The sequence below is a fragment of the Syngnathus acus genome, chromosome 16 (genome assembly GCF_901709675.1).
Source record: "Syngnathus acus chromosome 16, fSynAcu1.2, whole genome shotgun sequence".
Classification (NCBI taxonomy): Eukaryota; Metazoa; Chordata; class Actinopteri; order Syngnathiformes; family Syngnathidae; genus Syngnathus; species Syngnathus acus.
In genome coordinates, this window is record NC_051101.1 from 7,990,174 (window position 1) to 8,016,353 (window position 26,180).

At 39.0% G+C, this 26,180-nt stretch overlaps 2 protein-coding genes across 3 annotated transcripts in view; one reads left to right on the forward strand and one right to left on the reverse strand.

Annotated features, from left to right (window-relative positions):
* dnah5 (dynein, axonemal, heavy chain 5) overlaps positions 1–379 on the forward strand; it is a 56,128-nt gene extending 55,749 nt beyond the window's left edge. For both annotated transcript variants that reach the window (XM_037273088.1, XM_037273089.1), the window contains exon 88: positions 56–379. In XM_037273088.1, the coding sequence (XP_037128983.1) occupies positions 56–207 (152 nt within the window). In that variant the 3' untranslated portion in view covers positions 208–379. The remainder of the gene's footprint in view (positions 1–55) is intronic.
* adcy2a (adenylate cyclase 2a) lies at positions 1–25,633 on the reverse strand. The gene is made up of 25 exons (XM_037273090.1): positions 25,031–25,633; positions 20,995–21,192; positions 14,728–14,889; positions 13,647–13,796; positions 12,700–12,848; positions 12,473–12,584; positions 12,045–12,172; positions 11,341–11,499; positions 10,631–10,763; positions 10,377–10,553; positions 10,243–10,286; positions 9,998–10,078; positions 9,841–9,910; positions 9,622–9,719; positions 9,461–9,545; positions 8,460–8,597; positions 6,803–6,922; positions 6,525–6,709; positions 5,591–5,675; positions 5,181–5,339; positions 4,438–4,584; positions 4,098–4,208; positions 3,886–4,000; positions 2,718–2,842; positions 1–1,482 (listed from the first exon to the last, which is right to left on the reverse strand). The coding sequence occupies exons 1-25, from the start codon at positions 25,529–25,531 to the stop codon at positions 1,330–1,332; spliced, it is 3,585 nt and encodes a 1,194-aa protein (XP_037128985.1). The 5' UTR covers positions 25,532–25,633; the 3' UTR covers positions 1–1,329.
* Between the last annotated feature and the right edge of the window lie 547 nt (positions 25,634–26,180).

Sequence of the window (26,180 nt, forward strand, 5' to 3'; positions counted from 1 at the left end):
TTAGGTTTAATACTAATACATATTATTTGTCTTTTCTTTTGCCCACATGTTGCAGGTATCAAAGACAGTCGCCTTTACTCTTGCCCAATCTACAAAAAGCCAGTTAGGACAGACATGAACTACATTGCAGCAGTCGACCTCAAGACCACACTTGCTCCAGAACATTGGATTCTTCGAGGCGTGGCGCTCCTCTGTGATGTCAAATGACCACTGAGGAACGTGAACGCTTTAATATGCATCCGAATGGAGCACCTTAAACAGTCACCCTGAAATCCGTGGTATTGAATATACCATTATTAAACATCCTGGTTATTTTCGTTCAAATAAAGCACACCATGACTGAAATACATGGAAATTTAATGACATTTGTGTTTTGTTTAAAAAAAAATTACAATAGAATCATTAATACATCCAAATATTTTGGAGCAATATTTTCTTTTCTTACAAAACCACCGTACCACACCACTTATCTAAAGCTACCCTGTACACAGATACAAGCAGATACCTGTAGATTCCGTTTAAATTGACTCTTGTAATTTTCTTTCAGAATGTGTGACTTTAACCTCCTTTAAAATTATGAGTGTTGTGCAAATAGCCAATTTTAATAAGTTGATGTGAAAACATGGCCCTACATGGATAATAGACCGAATTCATTCATTCATAGACATTCATTGTTCCATGCTTCAAAAAAGGTAGATGCAGTTATATTCATGTCACGTGTCTCTGTCTGAAAATGTAGTCATGCAGTCTTCCTCTGTAATGTTTTGCAGTCTTCATTTGAATAAAAGACAATTCAAGAACATCCTGGCCTGCATCGTTCAATTAAAACTCGAGTCAATCATGCCATTGTCTTTGGTCACGCTGAGCTCAAATTATTTCCCATGCAGAACAAAAGTCTTTCTTCTTGTTCGCCTTATACTCCAGCATTGCACATCAGCTATAATCCAACTTGTCATGTGCAAAGCGATTAGAATACAGAGTGATTTTTTTGACCGATAACCAGCAGTAATGGGCTCTCTGAAGCCTGCCAGAATTGAGTAAAAGTATACTTTTGGATTGTTTTTGGAGCTGGAATTGCTTGGCTGGCTTGATCCCTGCCACTTTACCTTGCTAATCCAACAATTAAATGATTATTCATGGTTTTATTTCCTGTACATGCTACACTTACAAAAGGGACACATGTATACATACTACAGCTGCAGCAGGACAAAAAATGTTTTGGTCTTTTTTTCCCCAATACGTACAATTTTTTTTTCCACTGCTACTAAAAAAAAGTCTCCAATCTGATATCAGTGTTAGCTCTGAAGCCTAAATAATTCAACTCAAGTCTCATGGCATCATATTCCCTTGAGATATGGAGCGGGTCATTTCTGTGTGAACAAAGTAGGTTTTGAGCTCTCCTTTGCCCTTCACGTTAATGATGCCTCTACAGGAGCACATGTAGCCCAGAGTCAGAAGGATGCGGCTTGTCTCCTCTGTCACCTGCAGATGAGGGGGAAAAAAAATCCACTCAAAGTTTTTCCCTCTTCTTATCAGCGCAAACAAATGAGCCATGCTCTTTATCAACTTTACTCTATATACATGCACGCAAGCACGCACACACACACAGCATATAAACTATGACTCAACCCTTCTTAATATTAATTGCAAATATATCGCAAATACTGTATGCACATTGGTACTGCAGTTCCACTGCGTAGGTGGAAAACAATTAGAATTTATCAGTGGTCAGGTAGGGAGCAAATAAAAAGAGTGGACAATGTCAAATGGGATGTGATGTTCTTGCTTGATGCATCTGTTCTGTCATTTAAAATGTCAATAGAGACAAATGAAATAGTGGTGCTTTAGAGGAAACAAAGAATTGAGCAAATACACTACCAGAGAAGCACTTCATCTGATGTGTCCTTGAGAGCAGCACGGATAGTTTTTTTCTCTTTTCAATCCATTTTATACAATTAGTCCCCCCACCACCACTTTCTTCCCCCCCGGAGTAGACTATTATTACTGCCCATATTCAGTTTGTCAAAATGGCACAGTGATTATTGTTAAAATACTTTTGCCCAGAGCTTTGGCTTCTAAAAATATAACAGGCCAGTATTCAATAGCATCTGGGATTTCATTACTGCGTTTGGCATGGATTCTTCCCGTGCTCATGACTTGGATGAAGCCTCACCGTACCGCATACTTAAAGTAAACACGTAGTGAGGAGTATTCAAAGGGTAAAGAGATGAGGGAGAGGACCTGCTCAGCAGTTTTGTTCACATTCTGAAGAACCATTAAGTTCAGAGCTGTAACTAACAAAGATTCAGAAGATTGGATTAGATCCATTTTTTTCCAAATACTTGAACCTCTTTCTTGTGGAACACGATGTGGACCAGACTCTATCCCTCACAGCCCCCACATAAATTAAATTGATACCCTCTAAGCAATCATTGGGGCAGTCAACATGCAAATCAGTAAAACAGCAGTGATTGGTCATGATGCCAATGCCTGGGTGAACATGCTGCAGATGGATTAGACTCCAACACACATTACTCACATGCCAGCACAAGACCGAACAGCTTGTTTTAATGGGCATACAATGATTAGTAAGAAAATTAAAAAGGTGTATGTTAGTGTTGGCTGACTTAAAGTCAAATGAAATGTAAAAATTAAGACATTCAATGGAAAGCAAGTGTCCCATGTATTGTTTTTTGGTATCAAGGAAACTTGCTTACCTGTATTTTTCCCAGTATCCCCGTGCTGTCCATTCGACTGGCAACATTCACGGTGTTCCCCCAGATATCATACTGTGGTTTTTGGGCGCCAATGACTCCAGCAATTACTGGACCATGGTTGATACCTGCGGCAGAACACATAGTCATTATCACAGTCATGTTTCGGTCTGTTTTCAAAGCTGAAAGGACTTGAACAAGCATTATTTTAAAACCAAAATGCTGACATTACCATGTTATATGTTATGGTGCTGCGGTTGTTTTATTACCCACTGCATATGTTAAATAAACCAAGCCCTGGCCACACAAAACTCAATTCGCATTTTTTTACTGCCTTTCTTGTTTTTGTTTGTCCTTGCAGTTTGCACACAGCACTTGGTTTCCATCTTCTTCTTCGTCTGCCTTTTCATCGTCCTTTTCTTTCTTTGACAGCATTTCAGTGCTATACACAGGCTTGGCATATAAACAACGTTTTGATTTGTTTTACGTGATTTCCTGTAGAGAGGCTTTTTGCCTTTGCACAGACAAGTTTTGGACAACTGAAAATAAAAATGAATTCCCGTTAGAGCAGAGCTTAAGTGGAGGTCAAATGGAGCCAGGTCCTTTATCCACAACAATGAATAGGTCCGCCAAAGCATTTTGAACAGCACTGCACAGTGAGTGGACTTCACGGTCTGAGTTAATTTCTGGAGTGGAAGTTGATCACCGGCACACGGTGGTATTCATTATCCTGTTAAAACCATAGGTGGGTATTTCCAGCACCCTCTCTGTAAGTCTGTCTGGAAACAGCAGGGATGTACTGTCACACACATGCACACTGCTGAGTTAATGGAGCATCACATGCTGAGCTCTTTGGACAGGTTGAAGGTATTGAACTCTTGCTCTGACCCCATGCAGCGAATTGGGACCTTCTTGCCTCCATTTCCTCTTCCTTTCCCCCAGTATACACACAGTAGCTAATAGCATGCAATATTTTTTTTTCTCTGGTTGTTCCAAGATGGTGAAAATTCAGCTCCTATATAACAAGCATGTGTTTCTAAACGGAAGCGTCATAGTTTAAGAATGCTTGCTCCATCTCTAAACATATGGTAAATCTAAAGTGCAGGGGAAAAAAACATTCCGTATAAAAATAAATGATTCACTTCATCGCTATGCGTATTTTCTAACGTACCAACTCTGAGTTTGAAGTCATTGAAAGAGTGTCTGTTGATAACATCCAGCTTCCCCACTAAAGCAAATGCAAACTCCACCATGGTCCCAATGTGCATGTACTGTCTGTCATGTTCCTGTAAACAAAGAACACAACATACAACACTATTGTTTCTAAACAGAATATCAAAATAGATCAAGTTATAATTTTAAAGCATGTGTATTTATCTTAACCTGTGATGGGTACTCTGGTCCGGGTGAGGCATTGAGACCTGTGGCAGCCATGTATGTGCTTCCAATAGTTTTAATCTTTTCCACACCACTGAATTTAGGCTTTGACAATAGCTGGATACAAAAATTCAGAGAACACAGAACATATTTAATATGGAAATATAAATCAAAAAATAACATTCATGTACATGTAATCCCTGTAATACTAGAGAATGTATCCAGTCTAGCATTTTGAAGATAAACACGTTTCTCGTCATACATTGATAGATGGAACTATTAAAAATACCGTTCACCCTCTATCAGATAAACCAGGCAAAAGTGAAAACAGCAATTATTCATTTACCTCGTCAAAATCGGCAATGATCTCATTGAGAAGCCGGAGACACTCTAATCCTTCTTTGTTGACATCTGATTCCGTGTAAAACTCTTTAAAGTCTGGAATTGAGGCGAACATGACGCAAACCAGATCATATGACTGATGGTACAGATCCTGCCAGATAGAAAGCACAAGTTAAAACTGATATAGCCAAGACTTCCAGTTTGAGTGAAGTACTGGACAGATTTTGACATCGCTTGAGACGCTTTTAGCCTTGGCATTCAATACTTCATAATAAGAGGAGAGGTGAAATTATGGAGACTATTCTGATTATTTACACCAGAATTGTCAATTTGGTAATTTTAGACTCCGTTTAAGACTGTTGTGATATTGTGAGTACTGTTGATTTTTAGTTTCACTCATCTCTAGCACTTTGAGAACAACAGTTGTGCTTTATAAATAATTATTTCATGATGAACTGTGTCCAGAAGCAACATAAATAGAAAACAGAAGCTAGGCGAGCGATCTGGCATTTTTGATATGGTGGTGTTATATATGTTGATATTTAATTTTTAATATTTATTATTTAATATTCACTTTTTCAGTCTTGACAGTTTTTTTACGGGCAGATCTGGGAAAGTAAAGTCACTCTTAACACCCGTCACTCTAAAGGGATAATCTGTCAACCTAAAGTTTAACAGCTATCAAATATCTGGACCTTTGCTTACTTTAGTTGTAAGTAAAATGTAAATGAACATTATTCAGCGAACCTCATTCTTCCAGTTTCTTGCCAGAAAGTGCTCAGCAACATGTGCAGGAAGAACGTTCTCCAGCAAGACACGGTTGAGGTTTTCCATCGTTTCAATCTCTTCACATTCCTTTTTGAACTTGTTCTTCCACAGAAAGTCTAACCTACAGTAATATTCATTCTGTTACAAGAGGACACAGAGGTGAAGAGACTGAAGGTACACTTATAAACATTGTTAGAAACAATGAAAAAGTTACAGAACTGAAAAAGCGCATCAATAAAATATTGCAGTCTCTAAAGTCAAACAATTCACATTTGAATAAAATTGGATTCCGCAAAAACATGAATCAACCACGCCATCATCTTTTTGAATGCTTATACCAGCAGCATTTGATGCACTTTGCCTCCTACCGTACAGAGATGATGACTCACCTGCCGAGCAAGCACAAGTAGAGTGATGAAAAAAATAAAGAGTGAGATAGAGCCCATAGTCTTCAGGTCTTTGAGGACTCCTGGTCTTGAAGCGCAGAGAAAAAGAAAAACACATGTTTAGAGAAAGCAAGATGGCAAGGGAGAAATTAAGATTGACAAATCGAAGTAAGCGTGGCAGGGGACTGAAGTTGGTGTCAATTAAATGACAGCAACAATATGCATTTTTTTATCTAAACTTGTCTGCTTCCCCAAGACAAATATCAACGAATACAGTATTCAGAGATGCAGGACTTGTAATTCATTGGAAGCTCTAATTACTGTCACATGGAAACCTGGTAGAGACAGACTTGGTTCATAAATCAAGACTGTTTGAATGGTAATTCAGTTGGAAGTATAATTATAGACATCTAAATTCTTCATTTGAAAAGACTATTTAATGGAAGTTTCAAACGTGCATAAGAAATCAAGCAAGTGCAATCAATTTTGCAAGCATATTTTGCATATTAAAGAACTTTCAGCCTTAACAAGAGCTGAGTTCTGCAGACAACTGCCTAGTTCATTATCATATTAGTTTTTGGCACATAAACAGAGTGGATCGAGGGAGCTTTCGAAAAAAGACTGAAGAAGTTTGTGTCTGCGGTAGAGAGAACAAAAACACTTTGTCTCAACTTTGCCTGTTAAGTTGGACACATTGCTTGTTTATTCTCAGCTTTACTTGAATTTCATCTTAATTGGTTGATTTAGAGCACTGAACCCAATGACACCACCTTTTTTGGAATTAGGGTTTACCCCTTTGGATTTACAAATTGTATTTGAGTAACGCTACATATAGACATGCACATCTGACATTCCTTCATAAATTCTTTTTGGACACATTTCTAGCAGTTTCTTACAGATCTTGAATAAAAATGTTTTTGTCCTCACACACACATACCTGTCGAGGCTTTCAGATTTGTACAGGAATCTGCTGTATTCATCCAAAAGGGAAGCGTGTGTTTGGAGAATTATGACGTTGTAAACCACCACGGCTGTCAGCATGGTTATCATTTTCAGCTCATAGTTTATCCTCAGGAACACAGAGCAAGAGATCAGGCCCAGAATGCAGCTGTAAATTAAATACTACACAGAAAGAAGGGAAGGGAATCATTTTAAGACATATTCAAAATAAATGTGGTATAAAACAATAAATATCTAATCTAACGTTTCTCTTACGGGAAGGTAGAAGTTGTTTTTGCCTGTAAAAGCAGCTGGTTGTCCTTCAGCGTAAACCTGTGTTTCATTGGACGAACTGTTGACAGCAACTGGAGGCAACACATTGTTTTCCAGAAAGAACTAGAAAAATAAGCAAACAAGGGACAACACCATCATTCGCTTGACAAGAACACTTTCTTTAAACTATTCTTACTTTTTCTGTTGCAACACTCCAGACCAGTCTTGGTCTTGAGACTCATTTTGAATGTTTTGAAAATCTTTCTGAAACGTTCTGGCCTTGTCTCAGTCTCTAACAAGCCGGACTTGAGATTTACCTTAGAGACCAGCCTGATCCTCTATTCTTCTCCATTCACGTGATAAGGAGAAGCCCTTGGTATGGCCACAAACACTTTTGATTCACATGTTACTAACCCCCGTCACCCTTGTAATGACAGCAACCTTTGCAATGTTGTGACTGAGGGACCCCATGGCACGCAAGCGAAAGCAAAAGGTCCGGGGTGCAAAACAGAGAGGCGAACTGCTGTTCATAGTCAACAAAAGTCTGCAAGTTTTCACAGTCGATTTGGATGAGATATGGGCTGGAACAACTAGCAAAAAACAAAACAAAATTGGCTGCACAAGCAAACAAAGCCAAGTTAATTCGTTCAACTGCCCTGAGCGGCTGACCCATGACAGGCACAAAACAAGATTACAATCTTCCAGACACCATTTGTAGAAAGGTCTAATTCTCTGTGCTAATAATCTGCTTTATCATGCTTTGGTTGCCTCAGGCTACTGTTGCAATTTTATCTACGACCATCCAAATTGCTCTATTTTTGATCTGATAACAGAAAAAAAATTCTAAATAAATTGACAAGAAAATTACAACATAAAAGCATTACATATGAAAAGAGGATTAACAGCCTTTAAAAAAGAATGATTGCAGAGATAGACATACCAATCGAGACATCAATATTTCTGCAGTAAACAAAAGCGTTTCAGATTTATCAGTGAATTCTAATATGCACAGTTTGCTTCTTTAAGTTATTCACTGTACTCCATCATAATGTATCAACAGTAAAGTTTTAAAACACAGGCTTGCCTCACATGTAAGAAATTAATTTGAATGATGCCCGATTTGCATACTTGATCCAATGTACGTAAGTATGTATGTATGTACGTCAGAGTAAGACAGAGTTCGGGGCCAAGCATACCATGCCATGATTTTCCCAATGTTTAATAAGAAGGAAGTCCAACTCATTGGTTCCAGGTCTGCGACAAAAGCATTGGTGTGATCAGACCATTTCTCAATTTCTTTTAGAGCTCTTTTTTTTTTTTGCAATGTGCCGTCTGTCACAATTCTTCAAGTTCATGGTCTTATTTTTGTGTGCGTGCCTACAGGTTGACCCCAAACTCTAACCCTCACTAAAAGAGCAAGTTATCAATTTATTGTTATGGGGATATTCTGAATATAGCCAGTTTAGTTGCATTTGGCCTCACCAAAAGGTCCTTGTCACAAGTCACATTACACCATGTAATGAATTGTGCTGTGCGTGACCTATGAACATTACAGCTACTTTGGGTTGTGTGAGCTGCAAGCTTGTCATACCGTACATCATTTTCAAACCTAATTATTTCCCATTCCATCACAACAGCATATCTCCACACGAGAGCTTACCATGTTGAATACTGCCATAGTGAGTATGAGAGCTGTCGTTGTCAAGGTGAGTGTGATTCGGGGCCATGGCTTGTTAGCAATAATGACGGAGGACCTTAGCAGCCACATCAATGAAGTGGGAGTGCTTTTGTTGCAGTGCTGCAGGAATACATATGGAAATGTGCATATAACACAAGAGAAAATATAAAGATACACATCATTCACATAAGTCTGAGTGAACAACCTAGTAAAACAACAAGCATATTTAAACATAGATCATATATGATGTATTGATCTTGGATGCTTATTAATCGAAATAATTAATTCAGTCATGCAGTTCAGTTTAAAATTCATCTTGAAACTCTTTGAGGTTACAAACAGTCCAGATCAACTTGTTCAATATTCATGCTCTCAGTGTAATCAAATTGAGATTATTTAATTTGTTTACTTTAAATGATTTATTTTTTAATTCTTGTGATACTATGAAATAGGAAAGCAGTATTCATGATAGGAAAGCAGCATTCATTGTCTCTATTTTTAGAACTGCTTCAAGGGTTTCAGGGTAACACAATGTCACTTACTGCCCAATTCACTCACATGATCACCTCACAGCAACATCTGAGCGCTACTTTAACTGAGTAGACGTTTCAAAAGCTGACAGTTCTACAGTTTATGTGAATAAATTTTTCTAAGCATTGTTATCAAACTACACAACCTACAAATTGCCTCAACGGGGATCACATTGTACAAAAAATAAAATCAAAACCACTATTGTGTTCTTCAAGGCTGAACATGAAATTCACTGGTACTGCATTTAAATTGTTGTTTTTTTTTATTTCAAAATGTACTTTTGATATCACACACAAAATAAACAAGATCCGCAAGGTATTTGTCCTCATAAGACACAGAGTGGTCAAGCAGACAATTAAGTCTAAATGACTCCAATTATAGAATAAACAAGGAAAAGACTGATATTGGCCCTGTTCAAAGATTCGATTTACATAGAATGACGCGTCACTCACCACAAAGTGTCCAATGAAACATATGAAGACAACCAAGGAAAGGAAAAAGAATGCCATCCCAAAAGAGATCCCTAAGACTGCTGTCCTGAGAAGATAAGATAAGATAGGATCATTTCTCACCAAAAGCTATTTTCATGCTTACTATCACAAAATACACGTACTTTGGTAAGACGAGTATCTGTACAATGAAAATGCAGGAAAAGATAAGACAGGCGCAGGTGACGTAGTATTTGAAGGCTGGCAGGATTGTTGTTCTGTACTGAAAGAAGAAAAAGGAAGCATTTTGATACAAGAACCATGAAAACTCATGCATACGTTTCCCACCCAAAAGGACGATTAGAAAAACATTCTGTCAGTGGAAGATATGTACTACTTCTTACCTCCTTTTCCAGGGATTTATTGTGAAAGAACAATGATATTCTTTGAATGTCCTCAGATTTGAGCCACTGCCTAGAAGCACACAGGCCGGTCAATTGGGACATAAAACAAAAATCAGGAATATTAAAATAAATTATGTATTTATACAATCAGCCTTACTTTTGTGAATTTATCCCATCAAAGGTCCTGATCATCCTCTCATTAAGTTCCTCCTCAAATCGCTTCTTCTGAGACTTTGTCCTTTTAACAAGTGCGAAAAGAGAGCCAACATTTTAATTTGAAGCAAGATTAGTCATGTGTGTCAAAGCCTTCAGCAGAAGTCAAGAGTTATTAAAAATTCTTGTCCTCTGTCACTGTACTGTCAAGGGACGAAGATAATCCAGTGAAACAAGAACGCAGCTTGCCTTTCTGATCTCCTCTGGAAATGATACTGTCCCATTGGCACGTCCTAGATGGAAAATGGAATTGAAGTGTCGACGAGATGTACACACGACTTCAAATGGCAACAAATGAATAGTAAACAGAGAAAGTTACTCACAGCTGTGTTGATCTTGCCGTTCTCGTTGGTCATGCTGTCTCTGTGGTGCAGATTGGCAAAAGGCTTGGCTGCCCCCCAAGACTCCAGGTAGCGGGTCATCCTAACAGAGGCTCTCATCTTGGCTCCGTCCAGAGTGTGTCTGGGCCTGTAGTGATGTTGCGGGCTGCGACGCTCCACCTGAACAAAGACTGATGTCATGGAGCTTTTCTGCAGTGTATCAGATCTTTAAAAAATATCAAACATTTTTTCAATACCTTTGGGTTAATAACCAAATATGTGACGACTCCATGCTCCTTGAGATAAGGGTCTCTCTCCTGCCCATCCCCATCTTCTACTTTATAGGATGAATTTAGGTGCTCTAGTGTCACTGATGTGATGTGGACTCGCCTGGAATTACCAAATGACCCAGTTATTTGGGAATGCTAATGAATTTTGTTATCCTTTCCTATGAACACTGATGCAAATGATCAAGAATGAGTTAAGTGGAACATCAAAATCTGTATCTTCCGGCCGTCAAACAAATTGTTTTAACAAAGAATATGTGAGGAATGAGGCATTTAGACACAGAAAGTGTTTGAACAGCCGTCACTGAAGACATCATGTGAAACTTGAGCAAATGTAGATTATCATTTTTCTAAGGCTTTATTTTTAATGATGTATACCAGTGATAGCACGGAGAAAACATTTAAAGGCCACCATGGACCGTGAAATGAAACTTGACATAGGAAAGTTGTACATTTGTTGGTATAACGTACTGTTAGCATTTCCATTCTACAAAGGTACACCGAGAACCTTGTTTTTGTATAAAATGCAGTCTAACTGTGCGCATTGAGCATATCGGCATGCGCAAAGTACCTGTATAAGGAATAAGAATCTCCATTTGCCGATGATGGCCGTTGTGAAGCGGGCACTTAGAGACCTTCAACCCCAAATTGTGCATCTTGTGAGTGACTCAAATACTCACCCTGGCACACCTCCTGCCTCCATGTGGTTGGCCAGCGTGACATCATGTGACCAGACATCATACTGCCATTTCTGAAGTCCGATGACCCCACACAGAACGTTCCCTGAATGCACGCCAACACGCATATTGATGTCAACCCCTGTGGCATCACGCACTTTCCTGTCATGCATCAAAACCACACTTATAACTGTGGAGGAGGGAGCAAAATCAACATCCAACTGTCCATTGTGTTGAAATGTACAGAAAATAAGCAATGGAGAGGCAGTATAAGATTTAGTACACAACCTAGTTTTTGCACAGTATGTAAATATAATTATGACTGATTATCTCCGGATCGTGGAGGCTTTTCATTAAGAACATGACTTGTAATGAGGCAAGTGTTAAGCTGTTATCAATCATTAATGTTTGACAAAGCTACTGAATTAACTGCTCATGAATTATGGGAGTACTGAGCATTTTTGACTTCAAACCGATTCAGCATGACAAATCTCTGCACCTTAAACTGTATTGATACTTGTTCAGATTTCTGAGCTCATGCATCGACAAGAGTAGAAGGATTAGATTGTTTTTGCACTTTTTCTAAATACATCCTTATAAAAATGTTTAATATTATTGTATGAGACTGTTTTTAGTCAAGTAATTGTTGAGATACAGTAAGAGTGTGGAGCTGTACAAAAGTCACAGTAGAGAGACCTTTGACTTACTTGATTGCCTCACACATGTCCAGACCCATTTTAACACAGTTCTTGGCGTGGTTTGGTAGAGACTCTGGTAGGCCAGATACACAATAGTAACAGTCACCAAGGATTTTTATCCGCATACATTCATTTTCCTGTATACAAAAAATGAAACACAAAGTAAGAAAATCTCCATACTGAGCCTTGCGAACTTATCTATAACTATGGCTGTATAATAATGGAGTATTACAGGGAGTAGAAGAATTTGCTATTTCTGCTGTTACTATAAACATCTCAATAAGAAGGCATTGCCCACTTTGCAAGCTTCCCCTTCATGCACAAAACTACATAGGAATTAGTATACTGTATATTGTATCATTTATTTACAGGTTTGGGGTGAATTTGTTAGGGTATGTTACTCAGTGATAGTGAGAGTAAAATTATGAATTATTTACCTTGGCAATTTGGTCAAATTTGCCAAACAATTCATTGAGCATGTGTACCAGCTCGCCGGGTGAGCAGTCACTGGCAAGGCGTGTGAATCCAACTATATCAGCATACAATATGCTACAAAAAAGAAACATATAATATAATATAATATAATATAATATAATATAATATAATATGATATAATATAATATAATATAATATAATATAATATAATATAATAAATTATACATGCCTGACATTGGTGTGTCTCTGAACATATAGGTTGTGAAAATTGTTTGTGTTCTCTATCTGATCAAAATTTGGTCCTTTTAGTCTCTGGATGATCTCTGCTTTCATCACACGGGCAATATGTGCAGGTAGTAGCGACAACAGCAGACGCTCCTGATGATATGACAAAAAAAATATATGGTGAGTCAAACTCTGATAATCAGTAGATAAAATATCCTGATCAATACAATGCCACGTATAAAGATAGATTTAAATACAAATTTCATACATATTACCCTTAGCTTATCCACATTTAAATCAAACATTAATTTCATGCAATCACTTAATAAAAACATCCTAAAAGTAAGATCAGAGTTTATTAATATAACAACTCATTCATGAAAGAAATGATGGAAATGGTCATCATTTTATTGCAAGCTGCAGTAAATGTGTAAGCCAAAGTCACACTCTCCATTATTGTTGTTACTAATTGCTACATGAAGAACAGCCCCATGGAGGCTTCTCAGAAAACATAATAATGAATTTATGATGATTCACATCGGACTGCTAATTCCAAATTCCGAGCACCCTCACAATTTGATACTTTGAATGAAAGCGCGACACAAACAGCATCTATTATGTGTGCACTCAGCACAAAAGAGAGTATGTGTGACTGCACCCATCATTGTGGCTAAACACTGGTTGCAGGCAGCCATAACCTCCCGAGGCCAAGTTGAAATGCCTCTTCGAGGGCATTTTAGCTTTCAATGTGATAGCACAAAATTGATTCACCTGGCAAGAAGCAAAAAGAGCTACTTGGTATATTTGTAAGCTGAAAGAAGTCAAGTCATTTTTTTTCTTAACAATATGTTCTATGCAGTCTACACACAATTATTTTTATTATTATTAGGTTTGTGAAATGTGAATTAAGTGATAAATATATGTAACCTGTTAGCATATTGACCGTGTTACCTGCTGTCGCTTTTCGAATTCCAGTTTAATGGGGGATTTGATGCAGTTGCAGGTGTCCTGATAAGTCTGTTTGAGTGCCAACTCCATCAGGTGCTTATGGTATGCCCCTGCCATGTTCCCACACATGAAAATGATGATATTGGCCAAAATCTGAAAAATCAGGACATAAGCAAATGTCAGTGTTCTTTAACATTGTGTTATCAATAGTTTGTGGTTTATTTAGATTTTATCAGATAATGTCAGGAAAGTATTTTTTTTCTCTCACTTGTATACTACCAGTTCAAATTTATCATACTGTTGTATAAGTACATTTTTCAACATTTGAGATTTCCCGTTAAATGCCAGTGGTGGTTTTAAAATGGCTTCACCAGCTGTGCATTTACTGGCACTCATCATACTGTAGCCATAAAATGTTTTACTGCATCACCATTAACATAGAATGTATGGAAAATCTGATTCATTGTTTTATAAATGCTATGGACATCAATCAGGCATTGTAAGGTTTTCCTTTCTTCAATGAGAGAAGATAAATCATAGTCTTAAATAGGCCTTCGCAATGAAATTTAACGAGCATTGCAAAGTTACGATGGCAGTGTTGTAGTTCATGTCTCTAAACACAACCTGGTGGGATTTTCGAGAACATAATAGCTGACCTTAGTGAGACAGGTTGTTCATACTGAGCTGCTACGCCCGATCTGAAATCTTTAACACTTTAACGTTAATTAAAAAAAAAAGTCTCATTCTCTATAAACCCAAACTGTGAACCTCTGTGTTAATATTTGTGGGAGAAGAAGGAATGTCACAAAAATCTAAGGGTTTTCATTTTGCATTAGTAGGACAAGCTGGTAAAAAAAAAACATTTGGCGTTTTTGGGACAGTTCAAGATTATCTCAATCTGCTTAGTATAAATTTAGTTGACCTGCAAAATGAAAATGTCCAATGTATCACTCCAACTGTAGATCTGTAGAAATATTGCTTTTTAAAAACAGGATAGGAGCAAAACATTAAAATACAAGAATATTTTTGCCGATATTTTCACACCTGCTATTTTGTATTGTCGATATATGACTGTAAGCCTTACCTGCCATACGACTGGTTCCAAATGAGCAGCTGTAGTGGACAGACATACACTCAACACAGCAGTGTGCGAGGCAGAGGTGAGAACACTGGCGATGATGGCATCCCGCATGGAGAATGGCAGCATCGTGTAAACCACAAAAACAATAAACAAAAAGAACGACACCTGTGGAGAGAGATATGTTTATTAAGAAATCAACCGTGTCATACTGACCTGATGTGAAAACATTATGTGCTTAAAGCCATTAAAGAAATTTCAAGCAGGCATTTGGGGGTAAAACCGTTACTGTCATTTTGAATATATTTTTAAAAGCACTCCCCTGGCCACGGCACAGTTGCTTTACGCTAGACTTGGGCTGGGTACCAAAATAGGGCTCTCTGTCTGCTATAACCACAGTCACGAAAAATGTCAGCTCAGGCCATTTCACTAGCTCTTATCGGAGATGGATTCCTTGATTTCTTTTTCTCTCCTGGGGTTTAAATTGATCTTGACTGATACATAGGGGGGCTGAGAAAATAATGTATAATTATAATCCCAAATAAAATGATGGGGGCTTAACAGGGGCTACACAGAATTCTGATGGCACTATAAACCCCCCCCGCCCCCCTTAAGCGTTGGTGTAGTGCCATCCCTGTCTTTTAGATATGCTGAAATAACTCCATACACAGCTCATGGTGTTCCATGGTAGGCCACTGTGCTTTTGCATAATTCACTTACCGTATTTTCCGGACTATAAAGCGCACCTAAAAACCTACAATTTTCTCAAAAGCCGACAGTGCGCCTTATAGTCCGGTGCGCCTTATATATGGACCAAATTCCTAAATTTAAACTGGCCTGAAGCATTGTGTCACGAAATCAATCATAAGTGGCCCGCTGAAGACAATGAATCATGAATCAAAAAGACTATGGATCATTATTTTGTGATTATAACGTAATTTGTTGCGTCTGAAGTTGAAATAAAAAAGATAAAATGGAGAATGATTTGATTTGGGTTAAAAATCTGACATGATGCATTAATGGTGCGCCTTATAGTCCGGTGCGCGTTATATAAGGATAAAGTTTGAAAATGGGCCATTCATTGAAGGTGCGCCTTATAGTCCGGTGCGCCTTATAGTCCGGAAAATACGGTACTCATAATAGAATTTAGACAACCTCACAATAGTTTAATTACTTTCCACTGTGTTACAGTCAATGATATACTGTTACCATTTGAATAACTTATGTATCAAAAGTATCAATGTTTCAACATTGATCTGTAAATCACTAGTGAATATATGTGCAGCTCATGAGAATAGTCTCAGGGTAGACATAAATGCAAAGGCTTGACCCTCATATGTGGAACAATAAAAAAAAGTTCTTGGGCAAAATTTTAAAAAGCGCCAAAATGTGGCATCAAAAAAGAAAACAGTTAAGTGATTCATGCTGTGCACAAGTTGGCCCATATAAACATCAGTAGCTTTGACAGCTTACCTAACCTCCCTTGACTCGCTGCAGGAAACAGGACAGTCAGCACTTTTACCCCAAACCTGGCACCTCTAATGTAGCATGGCAAGTGCTTTGCATTTTTACATTACGGGAGCTCCCATCACACACATTGCACTACTCTTTAATCCCCCCCTCCTGGCGCACGGGTGAGGAAGCTCATCTGATGGCGAGCATGAGAGAAAGAGGTCAGTGTTCTCTTGGGCTGTAGAGATGTGCCAAGTAACCTTTCGCTGGTCAGGGGCAGCCAGATTGGTAGAGGGTGGAAAAGCAGTGTAGACAAATTGGAAATGAAACAAATAGCATATACTGTACATAGGTCACGTTTCTAACTAACCTAAGTACACATTTATCCATTCAATTTGTATGCTGTTTATTCTCGGGGCTGTGGGTGAGCTGGAGCCAACACTCTGGAATTTTCACCTGCCAGTCGCAGGCTATGTAACACTAACCAAACATTTATTTTCACAATTTAAAAATAAAAAAAAAATCCACAGTATAGCAGCACCATAAAAAGTTATATAAAGGGGGTTTACTGTGACTGATTTACTGCGCATTGAACAGGGGGGAAAAAGTTTCCATTCCAAAGTGTTACGCATGCAAAAGTTACTTTTACTCTTGATCATTCCCATTTTTGCCACAAACTGACAATACTGTTTTTCTTCACTGCATAGGGAACAATTTCAAAGTGCCTCAAAAGAAAACAATCTTACTGTAACCAAGGTAACAAAAACCTTCCAATCATAAATGGTTTGTTAAAGCTGCAGTAAATGAGGTTCCAGGTACGTTTTTTTCTTTTTTTCATGTACTTATTCTATTTTGACCATGACATTGGGTCTTGGAAATAAATTTAGCTTCTAACACCACTAACAGGAATGGATAGCAAATGGATTCACCCGCAGGATGATGCTCTTGTCAAGCTGAATATCTGACCATTACATGAACAGTGCCATGACAACGACAAGAAAAAACACAGAATCCACATTGACGTAAGTGACCAAACTCGCAATGAAAGAGTCCGGAAAAAACAGTCACTTGAACCGCTTTGATTCTCAGACAAGATCTCTAATCAAGAATAGAACAATTTTCATAGAATGGAAAATTAGTGAGATACAGATGTGGAGAAAAGCAGAGAGAAACACAACAAGGGTAGTGACTTTAAGGTAAAAAGCAAGGGATCATGTGATCAGTAGGAGGAGGAGGAGGAGGAGGACACAGTGCTTCTTTCTGTCATCTTGATACGAGGTCAACATTGCCCTAAATTAGTTGAGTGACCGGCTGTGGTGTTTTTGCAGAGAGGCAAATGCTTTTCTCATATCATTTAGGCAGAAAAGCTTGAAATCCCAGAGCGGAAAAATATATTCATGGCAAATCGGTGTTGAGTAAAAGCAAAAAGACAAAAAAAAGACAAAAGATTTGTAACAACTAATTACCTAAAAGAAAAATAAAGCTCAGTTGAACATATGGACGGTGGTTTCGATGTCTGAACAACGCATGCATTAACTCACTTCACATTTCATGGAAAGTCTATTACTGTTGCTTCCAATTATCATCTGCCTCAACAGTATAAGTATGTCGATAATTTGCTTCATGTGGAATACTTGTTATCCTAAATGCACCCTCTGATATCCATTGCCCCTAACTGGATCAAGGAACTGGTAGTTAATGGAAGGGATGTCAGGATAAAGATACCCGCCTATGTTTCCTTCATACCGAGACTCCATGCGATAACGAAATTGTGAGAATTTTCCTTCAGTGTGGCTAAAGCGAGCACAAAAGAATCTTCTCAGACAATTATGTTAAGGCTTTCCAAGAGTTAGGCAACAGTGCTGCTACCAGCTCATGAATCAAATCTCCCTAATACCACAGCGGGTTCATAAAACAAATTATGGAGATGGGGTGTCCGATTACATCGAGCTTTTAGTCTGTCTGGGATCTGCTTAAAGGCTTGATTTGCAATGCAAGCATCTGCAACATGCTCTGTTATTTCACCCCACCCAAAAAGATACTTTAATCGCATACTAAACACATTACATTAAAATACACATTATAGAGGTGCACAGTTTGCATCTTGTCTAATCAGACTGGCCTATACAACTACATAGGCGCTATTTATGCAGCACTTGCACCTGCATGTTGCTTAAGGCGGTTAAGTGCGCCCGCGCACACACACGCACGCTTGCACACACACGCATGCACACACACACACACACACACACGTGCAACTACATAGGCTCTATTTATGCAGTACTTGCACCTGCATGGTGCTTACGGAGGTTAAGCGCGCGCACGCGCACACACACACACAGTTCCACATTCAAGGCAAAGATAACCATGTGCAGCACAAATCATCTCAGAAGAAGTGATTAAAAAAACATGATCCTCTTTATTTTTGCTGATTTTTCTATCATCATAACTTGCATCATCTCACCACCACAAATTGCAATCTTTCAGAGTGCTGATCTCTCAAAGTCAATGAGTTGACTCATTGCTATTGATAACTCAAGTCAAGTATTTTTGAAGAGGTCACTATATTCAAAGCCCAATAAAAGAAGCATTAGTGTGGTGTATAACGAGTCTGAAGGCAAGTGATTGCCAAGATTTTAGGCTTTTTTTTTTTTTTTTTAAACAAACTGCAAATTTTGGCTTTTTAAAAAAAAATAAGCTGTAAGTTTTACATTTACAGGCATTTAGCTACACACAAATTGCATAATGGATTGATTGAAGGGGTCAAGTGAGTCGCAAAGGACACGTTGCCCTTGAATACTGATGGTGATCCACACAGCACAGGTCATTGGTAAATTTCCATCATTTACATGCAAACGAGGGATGCAAAATTTCAATAGAAACAAAATCTGCCGGGCGCCAGTGGACTCATCCTTGCTTCCTCCTCCCCTACAGCTTAGCACTCCTTTATCAGTTCTAACCTTATTTCCTACCGGCCCATGATTGTATCGGAGGTATGAGGCACCACTGCATTTGTTTCCTTCATAAACTGACGTTTGCATTATGAGTGCATGTATATTGACGGAAGCATGTATAGCACCACAAGAAAACTGGATGAGACTTGATACCCAGGCAGACTCTGATTGCGTTAATTCACCACTGCCAAAGTAATATGGTGCCCTTAAAGCCTCTATGCCACTGAGTAGTGAGCAATTATGAATGTTATTGAAGGCAGTGCATGTTGCGTTCTCGTCAGGGTTCATTGAAGGTTGCAAATTTTCAAAGTTCAGAGTTGTGCTCACAATGCTAGCAGAAGACAAAACGAATATGTTTGGAATTATACACGCTCCTGCATGAGGGACAGGAAGGATGATAGATGGGAAACAGATGAGGCAAGGCACAGATATTCCTCAGTGAGGGGCAAAAGCTGGACCACACAGATAAGCCCTTCTCCCTAGCATTTACAAACAGAGGGGGCTTTGTGGGGACTGGATAAGCGTTCAATTGATTTCAGGTTGGGAAATGGAGACTGAAATGTATACAAACCAAACCTGGCATACTGAGAATAAGAAATGCAACTTTGAGCCTCCTGTTTATCAACCTAAATAACACCGTTTTTTTTACAACAGACCATGTCCGTGATAAATTGCATTTTCAAAATATGAAAATGTCAGCGTTTCATAAACACTGGTGCGTGCCTGTGGTGCTGTGCAAATGTACTTGGGCACATTTTGGAAACTGTGTGTGGAAAACTGAACGTTTAAGCACAAGATGGTAAGTAATGAGTGCATTAGTTTCCATCTTTCAAGATGCTCAAAAGTAAGAAAATGCATGTAATGAGGGTGTAATGGATGTCAAGTCAGGAGTGTGAGTCAACAAGCCAATCTGGCCAGATACATGCTAATTAACGTGGATGCTGCAGTCGGAGTGCACTAATGGCATAATGGGCTGATATTTTCAGTGAGTGGGAGAAGGATGAATAGAATGACGTGCAGATCGGTGCACCTTAAAATTCTGCTTTGTGCCAAATGAGTCCACGTTGGGCATTTGTATTCATAGGCACTGATGAATGTTACTTGTACTGCTGAAAGTCTTTTGTACTGCAAACACATCATTCAATGTTCGCTGGAAGTTTCATCAATACAAAATCACTTATTGTGGAGATGGAGGCAACGTTTTATGTGCCTTCTCTAAAAAATACTCCAGGCGGACACTGAGCACTTCGCTTATATGTACAAACCACCTATTACCCCATTCGGCTAACCACGTGTGACATAATGCCAACAAAGTGAGCTCATATGTTTATTTCACTTTCAGTCACAAGTCATGCAGAAACAATGTCAAGCTGTATCAAATATCTGCAAGCCATCTGTCAGAAATCTGATTTCGGTCATCAACGGTTGTCAATTTAGATTGCAAAGACATAAATGATCTTATCTAACAACACAGGACTGGAATCTGACTACACAAAAGCGCTCAAATGTTCAAGATGTCCTTTCTGTGGCTTAAGCATCTAAGAGGGGGCTAAGGCAAACAATGAATGGGGAAGAGGAGCATTACAAATAGTAAAGGAAGTTAGTACTGAAATACTGCGATAGGCGATTAAGTGTGACGTAGGCTCACTTTTCTCAAAGCTCTTCACAAAAGGGCTTTTGGCAAGCAAGACTTCTCCCGGCAGGGCTTTCAAAAGAATTCAAGTTTAAGACACTTCTGTGCTGGCCTCATTTTCAAACCCGAAAGCTATGTTTAGTTATTTATACTGTCTATGAATAAATCACAGAATGCCTCACATACGTTTACACAAGAGGTAAATTGACCAAAAAATATCTTTCTCGGGCTTACCTGGTCCCATGGACAGACGATTCCACCGGAAAACATAAAGAGGTAACCCATTGCGACCAAGCAGGCCCAGATGACAAGGGAGAACACCCGAAGAAGCTTCTTGAAAATAGATTCAATGCAGACCAAAACAAATACAGCCAGGAAGATGGCCAACGCTGTGGGCACAGTGATCACAAAGGCCACATGGTCCTCAACGTTCTGGAATGACAAGAGTTAGAAAACAAAATCATTGGTGATCTTGCATCAGGAGCAAGAGCTGCAACAGGATTTTCTTAGAATTTTTAGAAATTTAGAACCGTTAGCTTGGATCAAATGCAAGCTAAGTCAACGTAAAAGGTAAGTACAGCACATTCCTTTTCGTTATTAGATAGCAGCACATAGACTTTGGCTAAAGTTGACTTGCGACTGCGCCTTGGTGTGTTTTCATGCAGAATGATTAGCTATGACAAAGTATTCACACCTTGATGTATAACAGATGTATTGGACACAGAAGGTTAAGAAAGAAGAATATTGATGTCAATGAAAATTCTAAAAATCTTGAGGGCATTTTTCTCAAGCGAGGCATCAAGAAAATAACACTTAAGAAATGTAGAAATTGACACATCTCAAGGGGACGCGAGACAGCCAGCTTGCTAAGCCTCTTTTCTTGATTCCCACTTCAATTTTCCGACTAAATGAACAACCAGAGGGGGGTGTGAGTCACCCTCTGAGGCACCAAATAGCCCATCAAGGAAAAGAAAAAGTGTTTCAGTACTTTAATCTGATTTGCTAAATGTAATCTATGTCAACTAATAACATGAAATAAAAGACCATTGACTTTAATCTCTGAACACAATATTTCCAAAAGGTTTGATTTATGAAGGTCAAACAAGGTTAAATGAGTACTTGCACTAAAATAAATTACATGTCCATATGGTAATTATGTTTAAAAAAAAATTACGATTTTACCATGACAAATGACTTGCGTTGTTTTTTTCTTTTATTTTCACACAATTGGAAGGACATGGTTGTGGTCCGCATAATGTGCATGCATGTGCTCTAATTTGGATGGATCAGACTTTCTTTAATGCACATACATAACTGAACACTAATTTACATATGCTGTAAATCAGACATGGACTTCTTTGATGAATCTTTTTTAAAAGAGGGCATCTTCAAAAGTTGAACATATACTACTGTACATCCATTATGGATTTGAGGCTGCTTTTCTTTTCCTGAACTACACTTAAGATTTGAAGGTGCTTATAAAAATTGCAGGACCTTTTGTTTCAATGTGACAGTAACAAGGATGTCAGTGTAGAGTGAGAATGCTTAGTGAAGAAGGTCATATAGTCTTCTTCGGGAATGTGACACCAGGGGAGAACAAATTAAAGGATATTGATCATTAGCTCAATATGTCACATGGCTACTGTTGCATTTGTATGTAGAGACACACTGGTCGAAGAAACAATATTGGCGCTCTCCAGGCTGGGTGTTGATCCCTACTTTTCTCTTTGGAAGGATATTCATTTTGCTGACATCTCAGATCGATGGTGTGATCCGTAATGAGTCTGTATACACCACTTATGAAGTTGATGCTTTGCAAGGCAATATTTAATTCAGAATGGAACCAACTTTTTGTGGCAAAAGCCCCTGTCATTCCTGACTTGTGTGTGTGAGTCTGTGTCTCCGACAAACTGATTGTTACAGCACAGTATAGATTGGAGATGCATCAAGCAGAGTGACAATTTGGTAGCAAAATGTCGATCTAAACCTTACGCCTGCTCAGACCATGTCTAAATACTGGCCCAAGGTTGACCAATAGTCGAATGTGATTTTGTTGAATTTGCTCGGGGTACGGGCGACCGATACTTGTCATTTAAGAAGAATTGAATGAGATGCTCGGAATAGTGGCAATTTAAACACTCCCACAGTGTCGCAGCCCACCCACTTGCTGATCTGCCACTCCATGAAATGACCATAAATGGTCTGCACTGGACTTACTTGCTTCACGAAAAGAGTGTCCTGAGTGTACTATGTATTGTATCAACATTTTAATTTTATTACTAGTGCTCAACAGTTTTACATGCGTCATCTATGAAGATCATTATTTATAGATTCTGTTCAACGGTAGAGGTTCCACTTTTGAATTAATATTTTACATGTTCTCGTCACAAATACTTTCATCTCTTTAATCCGACATTTATTGCAAGGCATTTAGATTTTTCCTTCACTACCCCCAGCCCCGTCTTCCCTGTCTTTCCTCATGTAAGCAGGCAACGCAGTGGGACGGGAGAAGATGTGTGTGGTTGTGAAGAGAGTCGGTCTCGCTCAGAGCCGAGCTCCGGAACAGAACAGGATTTAGGTCAGTCAGCTCACAGGAAGGGGGGGTGGCATCAGGATACGAATGAAAGAGAGACAGAAATATAAGGAGGTTAAAGAAGACAGAAGCACAAAATGCACAGAAATAGAGGAGGAAGGAGAATGAAATGAGGGTGGAGCTAAAGGTCACGCCAATCTCGCACCGAGCCAGAGTAAAAAGGCAGGATGTGGGGCAGGAAGGCTAGAGATGCTTGTGCGCATTCAAGGCAGAAATCCATTGTTTTTAGAATTTCTTTGTTGTTTATTTATTTAACAAATTTCAGTTATGCAATTTCTTTGTTACAATTCAAACTTCCGACTCTGCTTAATTTACAAAACTCATAGCTTTTTAACAGCGGGTTCATATGTAGTGCTAGCAGCGTCAGACACATTACTCACCACACCAATTGTGGCTCAAGTGCTGAGTCAGACGCGTCCCCCAGATGAATATACCATCATGGGCAAAACCACAAGTCTCATTACAAATGTCTGAAAAAATGTTGTCAAAAAGCATTCAGCCATCATTAAAACATGTCAGCAAAATATTGTCTGACTTGATGTTTTTGCCTGTTCTTATCAATAGGCAATTTGCTGACTAAACAGACATAGTAATAGATTCGATGCATATCATCAGCAATGGAAGTTGCTGAGGTCAACATGTGTTTGCATTTGGCAAACCATGCAAATCATTTCCCCATACTTGATTTAGAGTTTGGATAATGTTTGGTATGTTTAGATTATTATGCAAATCTGCAGTTCTCAGTGACATTGCTGTGAGGCTCTTTTGCTGTATTAGAATAATCCCTCCATCAAAGCAGAATCATCTGGCAGACTAGGAGAGGTTCTCAATTGGTGAAATATGGTAAACGATGAGATTATGCTTCCATAATCCCCTCAAGATGTGTTTTTCATTTTTTGCCTTGTTAAAGATCATTGGTTATCTGTTGAATAGAATTTCTTCAGTGCAAGACAGAAAAAGTCAAAATGCAAGAAACAAACATTTACCCAAACGATTTAAACTTTTTATATTTTAAAAAAGTGGTGTTCTTTGTTTTGGTGTTTTATTTTGTAACAACTAATAATGTAATGTAGATAAAATGTCTCTGAAAACTTCTCAATTTTGATCCATTCACCTGAATTTTATATTCAATAAAAACGGACGAAATCCTTCATCGTTTTAGACTTTATACTGTGCCCCATTTTTATTTCCCAGAGGGTCTTTGCTTCTTCACTGCATTGAATTTGTCAGCCTTTCCAAGCGGAGATAACCGTGTCAAAATATTGAGAGCTAGAAAGCACCACTGCCTTTCTGTAGTTCGGTCAACCGTGAGCTCAAACAATAACCAAGCCCCTCACTTTTATCCAACCCTCTCTTCACATTAGTGCTGCTGTGTAGATGACATGCTAGGGATGTGTGTATGTGTTACCCGGTGTGTATAGGAGCAATATGGAGTATGTTTTGTGTTTTTGACTTGTGTGTCCCTTTTGGTAACCCTCATGTTGAGCTTACTGGGTTTTTTTTTTTTTAATTCTCTGTGAACCCACACGTGAAGATTCTCCCATTGACACAGTTTAACCTTTGTGGGAATACCCAAAATAAACTACTATGTTGTTCAGCAACATTTAAAGTGTAGATGTTTCTTACTCTGCATGTTTGATAACATTTGCATAACACATGCATGAATGTAGAACTTACCAGTCCTGATGCAAAGAACACGGTCAGCAGAGCCAAGCAAGCTCCCATCACTATGAGCAGCAGAAACACAATCAGTGGATGCTGCTGGCTCATACAGTAGTATGACTCGTACAACCAGTCCCGGGATCTGTTCGTCCTCTCCTGACCGCTCTTTTCCCCCTCACCAGACTCCCCAGCCCGGTCCAGGAGGTAGCGCTTCCTCCTTATTGCCTCTTGCCACATGGATCTTGGTGCCGAAAAGGGAGAAGTGTCAGGGACGTCTGAGGTAATAGTTTCCACTTCAGATGTAGAACAGTTGCTGTGTTCTACTTTTCTCCTGCTAATGCTCCTTCTGGGGATCCTGATGTGGGCGCTCCTAATGTCCTGTGGAACCTGGGGGACCTGGCTACCCTCCCTTCTTAATTCCTTCAGGGCGATACAAGTGAAAGGTGGCTCTGAGTCAGAGGCGCTGGGCGCTGGCCGAAGAGGTGGCAAGAACGCGCCAAGGTTTGAGCGCAGCATCCTCCTCCGCCTCCTCCTTCTGCCAACATGTTGGAGCGGGAAGTGAAGGGACAGCCGCGACTGAGTGCTGTTTAGAGTCAGAGGGAGAAAGTGGGAGGGAAGTGAAGGGGAAAGGGAGGGGGAGAGAACCTAATGGGGGAGGGTAGGAAGAAGAATAAGGTACACCAGCAGAAAGCATGGAAGCTAAAGAAAAAAAGAACATGATGGTTACCTCGGTCAAACTTGCTAATTTAGTCTCCTGGTCATCAGATTCCAATTCAAGTTTTCAAAGGGGTGAGACATGGTCCAAGGAAGAGCACATTCGCCTCTTGCAATCAACTGGATGCATTTCCTTGGTTTGAATCCTCCACACCTGATAAATCTGCATGAATAAAATACTGTATACAGTTCTGTCATGGTAAAAGTCGAGGAGACAATCGATGACGTGGTAGAATTTGGTTGAAATTTTCAGTATTTACGGCAATCTTTGCCCTAATTTGTAAGCTTAGAGAATAATAAAATATAATAAAAAAGACCACATGTCATTTTGCTAAAGATGCGTGTGTAGCCATTTCTTTATTTCATAATTCGTTAATTTTGGAATAAGAATATGACTTGGTCCAACATTTCCAACAATGCATGCAACTTAATCCCAAGACTGAATGGGGCA